Source organism: Phaethon aethereus (assembly GCF_964289735.1).
Source record: "Phaethon aethereus genome assembly, chromosome: 2".
Classification (NCBI taxonomy): Eukaryota; Metazoa; Chordata; class Aves; order Phaethontiformes; family Phaethontidae; genus Phaethon; species Phaethon aethereus.
The window spans coordinates 59,814,857-59,827,386 of record NC_138582.1 but is presented as its reverse complement, the minus strand read 5'-3'; the positions used below and the strand labels follow the sequence as shown (position 1 = coordinate 59,827,386).

General features: G+C 40.0%; 1 protein-coding gene across 1 annotated transcript in view; it reads left to right on the top strand.

The window, feature by feature from the left end:
• AFG3L2 (AFG3 like matrix AAA peptidase subunit 2) overlaps positions 1–12,530 on the top strand; it is a 29,217-nt gene that overhangs the window by 3,960 nt on the left and 12,727 nt on the right. Inside the window, exons 2-8 of the mRNA XM_082014526.1 lie at positions 848–947; positions 1,432–1,500; positions 2,900–3,015; positions 4,017–4,169; positions 6,379–6,453; positions 7,927–8,051; positions 10,368–10,641. Coding sequence (XP_081870652.1) covers positions 848–947; positions 1,432–1,500; positions 2,900–3,015; positions 4,017–4,169; positions 6,379–6,453; positions 7,927–8,051; positions 10,368–10,641 — 912 coding nt within the window. The remainder of the gene's footprint in view (positions 1–847; positions 948–1,431; positions 1,501–2,899; positions 3,016–4,016; positions 4,170–6,378; positions 6,454–7,926; positions 8,052–10,367; positions 10,642–12,530) is intronic.

Genomic DNA, 12,530 nt, shown 5'->3' with positions numbered 1-12,530 from the left:
GGGATAATTTGGGATTTTATCTAAAATATGTCCCTCTTGAAGAAAGGGGGTTTGATTTCTCTAATAAAATTTCAATTTACTTTGGTTTTAAGTATTCAGTTATGATACCAACAGTTTAATTAAGCATTAGTCATTTAAAATATTTGTATTTCCTTCATTGCACTTAAGTGGTGAATAACAGTAAACAGTTAGTCTTGGAACAAGGTGTGATAGAGTTGGGTTTGTTATGTTTTTGTAACTGCACTTTTACCCACGTAGGGGTTTAGGTCTGCTTTTAGAATTGGCGTTCGTTCCTCCTCTGTTGGTTTCTTAGCTGGATGTAAGCATTGTCTGCCATATTCCTTTCTTTCGGATTCAAGCAGATCTTTCGTATTCAGGAGTTACAGGTTCTTAACTATTTGGAAAAAGTTGCAGTTCTTTAACAAAACATAATTCAGCATTCTGTGGATCATGCTTTTACAAATACAGTTAGTGTTGCACTTAAGTGTCATTCAGCTGGTGTTATGAAATATTTCCCACAGGATCAGTGTTGAGGTATTGAATGTTCATAGCTTGTAGGGTTTCCTGCTTGATTTTTCTCTTTTAATAAAGAATGTTATATTTGTATGTAAGATGAAACTCTGCTCTTAACAAATGGAATAAAAATTTCCTTGCTGTAGAAATTACCCATATGATTGACATTTCTGTTGTTGTCTTACACTCTGGTCCACAGCAAGTGGACTAGAAGTCTGTTGTAAAGTTCCTGTTGTGAAGTAATAGCTGACGTGTTGCAGTTCAGGACTACTAGACAGCTTGAAGATTTCTGTGGCACCTTCTTGTTGCTTTCTATTTATTTTTCATCTTTCAGCTCCGCGAAGAAGTTACCACTGGAGTTACTACTCACAGAAGTACTGTCTTGGCAAGTGTAATTGCTGCTTGCAGAAGGCTTTTCTCTCAGCCTCCCAAAGGTGATTATAACTTTGATCAGTGAAGTGAAGCAGACTGCATTCCTTGCTGAGGACTGCCCTTGTGTGCCATTTAAGTTTATTGTCTGGGGGGAAGTAAGTTCTTGTACTGACCAGCCATTAATCTTGAGATGGAACATTGATTTATGAGACTTTTAGGAGGTACTAAAGAATGAGTGCCATTTGCTCAACTTCACACTATGCAATGCAATTTTCTCTTGACCTAAGCTTGTTTATCTCTGGTTTAAAAGTTAGCTTTACTTTAGGTTATGAAATACATTTGATATTTTCTTGTCAACAGTGGTAGATTTATTTATGGGAACCTGGTAGAGCTCTTCAACAAAAAGACAAGAACAAAACCATTTTTGCAGTCTATATGTTGCTAGCTGCTTTGCTGTTGTATACATTCAGCTTGCGACCTCTGAAGTGTAACAATGGAATTATAAACTAAAAAACAATTACGAGCTCTTTAACTCTTTCTTAATAGGATTTGAAAAGTATTTTCCCAATGGGAAGAAAGCTAATGGAACTAAAGGTACAGCTGGAGAAACAAAAGGTACAAAAAGCTGCTTGGTTTCGGTTCTTTTTGTGGAATGTGTAGTCATTAAATTAGACTGTGGCTTTGGGTTTTTTGTTTATTTTTCAGGGAAGATGTTTCAGTACCAGATTAGTTTAGAAGTGGGAATTTATATATTTTTATTAAATGTTATTCCAGAAGATAAACATTATATGAAAGCAAAATAAATGTTATTTTCTCATATGATTCTGTTGGAATGCTGTCCTTAAATTCTCATTTTAATATTTCCTATTAGTTGACATAGTCATGCGTTCAGAGATATTCTATGTGTATAGTTCTTGGCTTTTGTTACATGGCATAACCAGAATTGTTACTCTATGTGAGGATCCAGAACCAGCTCTTTAGCCAGGACCAACCATGTAGCCTGCTGCTTCAAAGAGGAGTGAGTAGTGGCAATGCTAAAAAGAGCCCTATCTTTACAAGGGGGGGGTCATGAATCTGGAAATTATTAACAATAACAGCCACTCTGTTGCATCAGAAATCTATATGATGCATCTTCAAGGAGAACAAGAGGCAGTAACCCCGTGAGCCTCTTATAAGAGCGGTAATAGGAGCAGCAGCTTTCCTTCCACTAGACATCAAATGGTAAAATCTGGTGTCAGGCCTAGATCCCCAAAATGCCAAGGTGTTGAAAGAGCTAGGGTTGGAAGGAGCGTGTCTTAGTCTTGTGCTCTCTCTCACCCTCTTGAGTATGTTGACATTATGCTATGCCGTGCAGGCACCTTGTGAATTGGATGAGTAGAAGAATGATGAAGATGAACTCAGCTACAGTTGGTTGTTCCTGTGCTGTGCTTGTCTCTAGAATATTAAAAGGGATGCTCAACCTGTGATACCAATAATAAACCCTGAGCTTTAAGAGCACCATAGTATGACTGGAGGGGTAAATAGGGGAGGAGATGTTACTTAGAGCTTGTGGTGTTTTTAAAACAAACAAAAAAATCCAAACAACCCAACCCATCCTCACCTACCCCCCCCCCCCCCCAACAAAAAAAGTCACCAGTCTCCCCCTCCCAACCCCCAACAAAGTGCTTAGAATAATCTTGCACGTGGCTTGGATTAGTGCAGTTGAAATAAATTTCATGCAGTCTCTATAACAGGCTTCTTTTTATATTTGGGACATTTTTCAGTTCTTGTTGTGTCAGTGTCACCAGTTATGCAATTAACAGACCTTTCTTCTGATCATAGCTATATGAGACAGATGTGTCTCTGCCAGTTAATGGACTATATATCTGTTTTTCTATGGGAAATGTGGTTTCTCACATCCTAATTATTGTAGCATTGCAAACTAGTTCATTTTTCACAACAACTCTTTAGTATGAGATTGGTATAAGATGTAAAGATGTGTTTTTCTGTCGTTGTTATGTTTTGTTTTTGTTAGAAGCAAAGCAAGCTAGTCCCCGACAGCCTAGTGGGACTAGTAGTGGAGGAGGTGGCAGTGGTGGAAAAAAAGGTGGCAAGAAAGAAGAAACTAACTGGTGGACCAGATTACAGAAGGTCTTGACTTTAAAATATCTTTCTTCATGGTACTACCTGTCCTGTCCCCATGAAATAACCTTGGATTTTTTTTTCCCTCTTTTTAGGGCCATATTCTAATTGCCTAAATCTCCTTAAGCCTCCTGTGCCTAGTATTTCGTAGTAACTGGCTCTAGGTGGCTCCCCACTCAGTGCCTTTCATAAATAACAGTTTTGTATATACATTCAGAGGCATCTAACACTGGTTCAGGAATGTTAATGGAGCTTTAAGCTGTATAAATATGGTTGCTAGTAGTCAGTATTCTTATAGTGGAGCCTCAGGCCTTTAAAGGCTTCCTATTTTGTTTCAGAATGTCAGTTTGTAAAACTTGTTGACCGTACAATGCTAGTTAAATGTAGTTTACTGTTAGCTGTTCTGACCTTAATTACTGTTAGCCATTGTGACCTTAATAGAATACTTATGTAAGTTCCTTTTTGAAATTTGTATTTATTGTCATTAGCTGTAGCACGAAGGTTATAGCATCTGGCAATACAAGAACATGAAGAATATTTTTCTGATTTTACTTAGTAGGAATAATTTTTTTTTTTTCCTCTCATTCCTGGGATTTTCTTCTTAGTGGTTTGGTGGTTTTTTATTTGTTTGTTTGTTTTGTAGGTCTTGCACATAGTCCTGGAAGGCAGGAAAAATTGTTTTAGAATGGAGAGAGAAAGGTCATATAAAAGATGGCAAAACTTTTTTTTTATAAAAGTAGTTCCTAGATCAAAACAGTTCAATTACTATTTGTAAAACACTTCAGACTTTCTACTAATGTTGTAATTCCTCAGTTATATCTGAAGTTACTGAAGCACGTTCATACAACAAAATACAGTTTGCTTTGACATTCTGTGTGGTAACCTTGAGGGCAGGGAATAGAAGCCAGAAATAGATATTAGAATCTGTTTGTTATGTTCTTACTGTGTAAGAAGCTGTTATGTTCCTACTGTATAAGAGTCTAAAACCTTTTTTTTCTTCCATTTACTAGGGTGACATTCCATGGGATGTCAGGGAGTTTCGGATGTACGTAGTCGGAAGTTCTTTCTTCTGGACAATGGTTGTATATTACTTCTTCTTCAGGGTCCCTGGGAGAGAAATCACATGGAAAGACTTTGTCAATAACTACCTTTCTAAAGGAGTGGTGAGTAGTGAGGGGAATCAAAATAGAAAATCAGTGTGCTGTAGATGCTTATTTCTGCCTCCCCACTTATGCTTCTATTCATGTACCTGTGGAGTGAGAACTGGCTCAGAAGTAACTTTGGAGGGAGAAGGGGATCAGTTTTCATCCTTTCATTTCTTAATCAGTTCCTTGATCTGATGTTCTGGATGGCGGTATGAAGATTTGTGTCAGTTTGAGAGAGGAGAGGGAGTGAGTGGCTCAGGACAGAACTTCTTTGTTGGATAGCTTGTGTTGATGCTAGTTTGAAGAGGCAGTGTAACCACAGTCTCTCAGCATATGGTCTTACAGTACAGGTAAGCTGACATAATGGCTTAAGCAGACAGACAAGCTGCTCTCAGAAGAAACTTACTTCTAACCTTAAGCACTTCCACGAGCCCACCCCCCTGAAAAAAAAGTGTCCTGCTTGTTTCATGCCTTAAACCAGTTCTTCAGGGAAGCTGAGGAGCAGCAGTGCAAACAGAAAGGTGGGGGTGGGCAATCAAAGGATCCCTTCCAAGGACTGTAAATTGGCATAACTGTGTTGTAAATTAGCCTCCTTTTATTTGTTTCCTCCTCTCTTATTTCTTCTTTCCTTCTTACCTGGAGCCACTACTGGAGCAGTCAATTTTATTGTCAGTGTCCTATCTCTCTGTAGAACTTGGCAGCTTTCCTCGCTTGGAATAATAGGTTGGTAATGCCTTGAAGTTCAGGAGATAGTGTCTTACACAGGCCTTTTCCACTCCAGGAGCCACTAGTCTTTTGTTTGTAGCTTCACCTGCAGGTTAGGAAAACATTGGCTTCCTCTTCTAGGTTTCAGACCTGGGATTTTGTGTTAACAGCATGCTTCCTACTCCTCCATTACTTTGGTAAACTGCTAAACAGGTTGTTTCCTACCTTTCTTTGTCTTCCTGATCTATGCAGAGCTGCTCTGTATGCTTTTCCCCTTCTGCCTAGACAGTCCTGTTCTTAATTGACAATTATGTATGCATCTTGTCGAAAAAACCCTTACTGATTATATTTGTTGTGAAGCAGTAAGACACTAGCTCAGTAGGAAGATTAGTTTAGCTGTTATAGTGAACGAAGCCTGAACCCTTGTTGCAGAAGAGCATTATGAAAGTGGGTTGTTGCACAAAACCAAGTCTCTTGAGCCTTTGTAATATGTAGCCTGGATATTCAGATAAGCTAAATATATAGCCATCAAATGCTGTTGGTTGCCATAGTGGTGGCCAGTTAATGCGGAGAAGACATCAGCACTACTGAGGTTATACACTTTTAAAAAAAAAGTTCAGGTAATTTTGCATGAAGTCAGGCTAGATCTAGAGTGGCTTCTTAGCTCATGTTTTGCTTCAGTTCTGCCAGAAATGGCCACATGTAGTGAGTTCAGGAAACGTTACTAGTCTGTGTGCAGTTCAGGCCTAACTTGTAGAACCGTTGCTAGTTTTAACTGGTTTCAGCATCTTAAGGGAGTTTATTTTATGGAAGGAGGAAGAAAAAATGGAAAGAAACTTTAGTTGCCTTCTGAAGAGACCCTGTCAAATTTAAGAAACTAACCATTTGAGACTTCTATCAATGCCTCCCCATCCCTTGCTTAATAGTAGATATCTGCAAACTTGCAGCTCAATTCTTGATTTTAGTTCATATGGTATTTGTTACCTCAAGTAAATTCTTCTTCATCTAATTGATGTTCTTGTGTTTTAATTTGGTAGCACAGGAATTCTTTTATATTAGGGAAGACAATTGTAAGAGCAAAGTTAAGTTTTCTCATTCTGTTCAGTTTGGTTGTTTTTGTTTTGGAAGCTTCTACAAGAGTTTGGAGTTGTGTGGTCTATTGCTTTTGTTGTTTGAGCATTGAAATAGTTAAGTATTGTTTAACGATTTCACTGTACCTGTAATTTGAGCTGAGGTGTGCACTGGGATTTTCTCCTTGGAAAAGGGTGTGAGGTCATCCTTTCAGGCTAAATTCTAATGTGCTAGTATTCCTTGCTTACTGATTACATACATGATTCCTCATGCCATTCCTAATGGCCAAACTGTAGATTGTGGAACTGTCCTGATCTACAACATGAATTTTACTCTCCTTACTGGAAAACAGAGCAGGTTTGTATTTGTTACATGTAGCTGTTAGCTGTGATGGAAGTGCAGTGACTGTACACTCTGAACACATCACAAGTTTTGTTCTTTCTTCCTATAGGTAGACAGACTTGAAGTGGTGAACAAGCGCTTTGTTAGAGTGATCTTTGTTTCGGGAAAGTCCCCTCATGAATGGGTAAGCAATTTTAATACATACACATGAGACATTAGAAACAGCAAAGCAATCTTTTTAGGTAAAGTTTCATGCAGAAAACTTGGTCTGGAGCATTAATAATCTCTTAATGTAAAACATGTTTTCTGCCTTACTGTTACATTATCCTACATTGTGTGTTTCTCACTTTGCTGTACCGATTGTTTTGCCACAGATACCATAAAACTATGGCAAGCAGTTCCTTTCTAGCACCCTGCTCTTAATACAAACACACAAACAAGAAGAGTGAGAAATTGATGAAGGTTCTATATTTTTAACTTCTGTTTTCTACCTGCTCAAGAAAATCACCAACTTAACTGTACATACTTTTTGGATCTTTTCTGTTCTAGACTGCTTTTATCCAGTTATTTGAAAAACAAAGAGAAATGGTTAACTTTGTTTCCATTTGAGACTAGAATTTTTAAAATTAAGCTGAGAGCTCTCATCCTTGAGAAAAGTGCTTATTTCAGGGAGTTACTTTTCTAGTAGCACAGCGAGGAACAGGCTGATGCAGGTGAAAGTTCTCCAAAGAGTAATACTCAGTGGCAAGGACCTTTTCAAAAAAACTTAAAAAAAAAAAAATTGGAAAATTTAGAAGAAGTGTTAGAGAAGCTTTATCAGGTTACCTCTTCCTAGGTGGTAGAGTTGTTTCTAACTTACTTTCTGAAAAAAGGTCTGCAAGTCCCTCTGGGGTAAAGTGAAATCTACAGCAATTACTTCATCAGTGGGTTTCAGTGTGACTTATTTATACACCTACTCTTTAGCCCACATATCACCAGTTGCTTTAGTTTCTCAATCATGTAATACTTATGACTACTCTATTTTTTTTTTTTCCTTTTTCAGTATTAGGGTAAGTAAGGGCAAGTCAGGCAGGTCATGGTGCAAAAGGGGAGATTTTCTTAAAAAAAAATCAGATCTCAACGCTGTTTGAAAGTAACATCTGGATTATTTTTTTTTCTGGTGTATTTTGTAAGTTCATGCTGTCTTTTGTGAAGACAGCTAACTTTAAAGCTAATATGGACTCCAGAAGTAGAGAATTGCCTTTCTTAATCAGAAAGGCGAAGACCTTCAGGTGAAACAGTAAGGTGTATGACTGCTGTGTTTGCTGGTTCAGTGCTCCGAATTATTCTGACTGCTAGCTGCCTTCTAAAGATCTGTTTACCTATTCTCCTTCCATTTGTTCCTGGAGAAAATGCCAGGATTTCACTTTATTTAAAGTGCCCCGAAACTATTGGATGTATGACTTCTGCAGAAACAATGACAGATACAGTATATTCAGGTTGGCAGGCCTTAGATTTGTTAGGAGTGTCTTACATCAGTTAAACACTTTACAAGGCAACTTAAACTTGGTCTGAATCTGTTCTGAGAATTGCATGTGTATGTGTTAGAAGCAGCTGGCTTGTAATGAAGCTGAAATAAGATAGGGCACTTTGTGGTGATCTCTGCTTTTTTTTATAGCAGTACGTCTGGTTTAATATTGGTAGTGTGGACACTTTTGAACGGAATCTTGAAACTGTGCAGCAAGATCTGGGAATAGAAGTGGAGAACAGATTGCCTGTAGTCTACTCAACAGAGAGTGATGGGTAAGGAGTTGCTTTTAAAGAAGTGTCGATTAAAAAACGGTTGTGTTTACAGTAGAAAAGTAGACTTGTAAAAGACGCACCTTATGCTTCACTAGGTGGCAGTATTATCAGAATAACAGTCATCTTGGTTTTGGTTTTGAGTGTTAACTGTAAGAGGAGCTGTTTAGTACTTTGTCTACCTAGAAATCCATGTCCTCTTACTCTAAATGTAGCTTCTTAGTACATAAATGTTTCTGTTTACAATTAGTCCTTCCTTCATTTAAGCCCTTCCTCCAAGTGACTTGTGCCTGGCTGACTCCTGCTTTAGTACAGTAGTAGAGCTCCAGAGGTGGCACTCATACAGATTTTTGAATGGACAAAATATGGCGTAGAACTACAGCGTATTGGCTGAGATGTAACAGGCACCGCTTTCTGCCCATAAATTCAGAAGTCAAATTCTGTGGCCTTGCAAAAAGGCAAGAAAGTGGTGATTAAGTAAATCACACTGTCCCACCTGTTAGCAGGAGCTGGAAGATGCATCATGCTTTTAATCTCGAAATTGGTTAAGAAGAATAGGACTGGCATTGGTTTTACAGCATTGTTGTATTGGGGAAGCATTCCCTTTCACCAGTAGGGAATAATGGCTCCAATACTAGATTTGTATTCTTTTTATTAGTCTTATGTTACCGAGTTTTATTGATCTGGACTTAGAAGAGACTGGAAGCGGTTCTCTGATGTGGATTTCTGAATGGCTTGAGAGACACATGTAACCTTGTATCCCAAGAACTGATTTCTTTTATCCAAGTCAGCAGTTTGAAAATTACTCCTGCTGGTGTCTGTGAAGGAGATTTTGTACCATCAGGAAATTCAAATTCAGGTGTAGTAGCTCATATCACTAACCATAAAGGCTCATTTGCTGCCTCTCTTGTGTTTTCATTCTTGATACTGTGGTGTGTTTCAGTTTTTGGGGAAGGAGGGGAAGTGCTGAAGTAAACAAAGCTGTTTTTTACCAAGCTGCTGCTGCCTATTTGTTTTGGTGGCAACAGGAAAAATGGTAGCCTTAATTCTGGACCATCCTGTGACTTTAGAGGTTTTCTGTTTCCTGTTCTTCTATAAACTCTTTCTGTCTCATTTCCATGATTCTGTCTAATGGGGCATGCTCTTAAGGACGGTCCAGAAATAAACCTGTTGAGCCCTTATTTAAACAAATCTGGAAAAAAATGAGTGGACAGGGCAATGCTGTGCTTAGGTGAAGAGACTGCATGTCAGCTTGAGGCTTCTCACAGCAGACTGCGAGAAGTATGCCAGTTCCCGTGTCTTCTTCAGCCTTGCACAAGTCTCTTACTTGCTGAACCCCTCTTTCTGACTACAGTCTCTGGCCCTTTCCCCCTTAGCGCCTGTTCTTCACAGAAAACATTGCCTGTAACTTCTTGCTCTGCTCCAGAAATGCTGCAGGAAACAGATGAGAGCAGCAGTTATATGATCAGAGTACTTCTATTCCCTGGTGGATCAGAATCTGCTGAATACCATAGGAGAGGGAAAAATCCTTCTTTTTCTCTTCATCCCAGAAATGCAGGATATCAGTAAAGCCTGGAAATCTTGTGCTTACTTAAGGTAGTGCTTCTTTTCAGCATCTTGTTTTTGCTGAGTGTTGGCAGAACCTCTTGTGAGCTGTTCCTTGAAGGTCTTGCCACAGAAAAATCTGTGCAGTGCTCAGATACTATGATAATGAGGACTGTGTTAGCATTAGGATTTTTGGCTTTGTACAGAGCTGTGCTAGAAAGCTGGAGGATAGACAGTGAAGGATAATGGGCAATGAGTAATCAAAAAAACACAACAAAAAAACCTCTAGCCTTGGGGAAGGGAAATAGAAGCATTGAAAGAAGAAGAAAATATAAAAATTAAAAGACCTAGGAGAAGAGGAGGAGTATCTATTTTTGGAGAGAAGTTTCTGCTTGAAGTTCTAGCATGCACCAATTACATGCTACCTAATGCAGCTTATTTTGAGGATGTAACCATTTTCATAACTAGTCCTGTGAATTTACCTTTGAAGGGCACAGAAAATGAGCTACTTCTGTTTACTAGGTAATGCAGTTTTCCTCTCTAAAACTTGTCAATGTCACTTGATTATATGCTTGGTTTAAAAACAATTTGTTCTCAAATTTATTTTGGTTATTTCCCAGTGTGAACAACCTGCAAAATGTAAACATTACAAGTTAATAGAATATTATTCCTGAATTTGTCCACTTATGATGGAACCAACATTTTGTACGTTATATGCAGTAATGGATTTTTGTAATATATATGGTTTTCTGTTTTGTTTGCTTTTTTGCACAGATCATTTCTCCTGAGCTTACTGCCTACGATCCTGATTATTGGTTCTTTACTGTACACATTAAGAAGAGGTCCTGCAGGCTTGGGTCGAGCAGGGCGTGGAATGGGTGGACTTTTCAGTGTGGGTGAAACCACAGCCAAAGTCCTTAAGGATGAAATAGATGTTAAATTCAAAGATGTAGCTGGCTGTGAGGAGGCCAAATTAGAGATAATGGAGTTTGTTAACTTTCTGAAAAATCCCAAGCAATATGAGGATCTTGGAGCAAAAATTCCAAAGGTAAGGGATCAATGACTTAGCAGATAAAGTCTTTATTCTTGTGGTAGTCCCCAGTATTCTAAATTGTATTAGGAATGTTTACATATGCAATGCTTTCCAGCTTCTTTCTTCTCACAGTCAGAAAAAAATAAATAGGTATTAAGTGCCAATAGTATCACTGTGGTGCCAGAAGATCTGCCTTGTGGAATACTTCACATGTTCACATGGGTCAGAAATCACAGAATCGCAGAATCACTAAGGTTGGAAAGGACCTTCAAGATCATAAAGTCCAACCATTAATCCAGCGCCACCATGTCCCCTAAACCATGTCCTGAGGCGCCACGTCCACATGTTTTTTGAACACTTCCAGAGATGGCGACTCCACCACCTCCCTGAGCAGCCTGTTACAATGCTTGACCACCCTCTCGGTGAAGAAATTTTTCCTAAAATCCAATCTAAACCTCCCCTGGCGCAGCTTGAGGACATTTCCTCTCGTCCTATCGCTGGTTACTTGGGAGAAGAGGCCAACACCCTTGTCACCACAACCCCCTTTCAGGTAGTTGTAGAGAGCAAATAAGGTCTCCCCTCAGCCTCCTCTTCTCCAGACTGAACAACCCCAGTTCCTTCAGCTGCTCCCCATAAGACTTGTGCTCCAGACCCCTCACCAGCTTTGTTGCCCTTCTCTGGACACGCTCCAGCACCTCAGCATCCTTCTTGTAGTGAGGGGCCCAAAACTGAACACAGGATTCAAGGTGCGGCCTCACCAGTGCCGAGTACAGGGGCACGATCACTTCCCTACTCCTGCTGGATACACTATTTCTGATACAGGCCAAGATGCTGTTGGCCTTCTTGGCCACCTGGGCACACTGCTGGCTCATATTCAGCCGGCTGTCAACCAGCACTCCCAGGTCCTTTTCTGCTGGGCAGCTCTCCAGCCACTCCTCCCCAAGCCTGTAGCATTGCATGGGGTTGTTGTGGCTGAAGTGCAGGACCCTGCACTTGGCCTTATTAAACCTCATACAGTTGACCTCTGCCCATCGATCCAGCCTGTCCAGATCCCTCTGCAGAGCCCTCCTACCCTCCAGCAGATCAACACTCCCACCCAACTTGGTGTCATCTGCAAACTTACTGAGGGAGCACTCGATCCCCTCATCCACATCATCAATGAAGATATTGAACAAGACTGGCCCCGGAACCAAGCCCTGGGGAACACCGCTTGTGACCAGCCGCGAGCTGGATTTAACGCTGTTCACCACAACTCTCTGGGCTCGGCCATCCAGCCAGTTCCTCACCCAGCAAAGAGTAAACCCGTCCAAGCCACAAGCCGCCAGTTTCTCCAGGAGAATGCTGTGGGAGACGCTGTCAAAGCCTTTACTAAAGTCCAGGTAGACAACATCCACAGCCTTTCCCTCATCCACTAGGCAGGTCACCTGGTCATAGAAGGAGATCAGGTTGGTCAAGCAGGACCTGTCTTTCATGAACCCATGCTGGTTGGGCCTGATCCCTTGGTTGTCCTGCACATGCCCTGTGAGCACTCTCAAGACGAACCGCTCCATGATCTTCCCCGGTATGGAGGTCGGTCTGAAATGATACATAGCATGCATGTGTACCATCGTTCTTGTATATAATTGTTATAGAATTGCCTTTTGGCTATGCTGTCATGGGAGCCCACCTGATGACATACCTTTTTTTAATTTTTTAATATGTCAGTCAAAGAAAACACTATTCTTGTAAATCTAAGAGAGCATGGCAATATTGTAACTACTTTTTTTTTTTTTGTTAGCTGGTTTAAATGAGAGATTAATCCTCAGTTTGTTTCCTTGCACAGTTTTGGCTGTGGTGGAAGAAGAGTCAGTGGACTCAACGTCATAACCTGTAGATCTTTTAAGTAAGATATTTCATACGCTTAT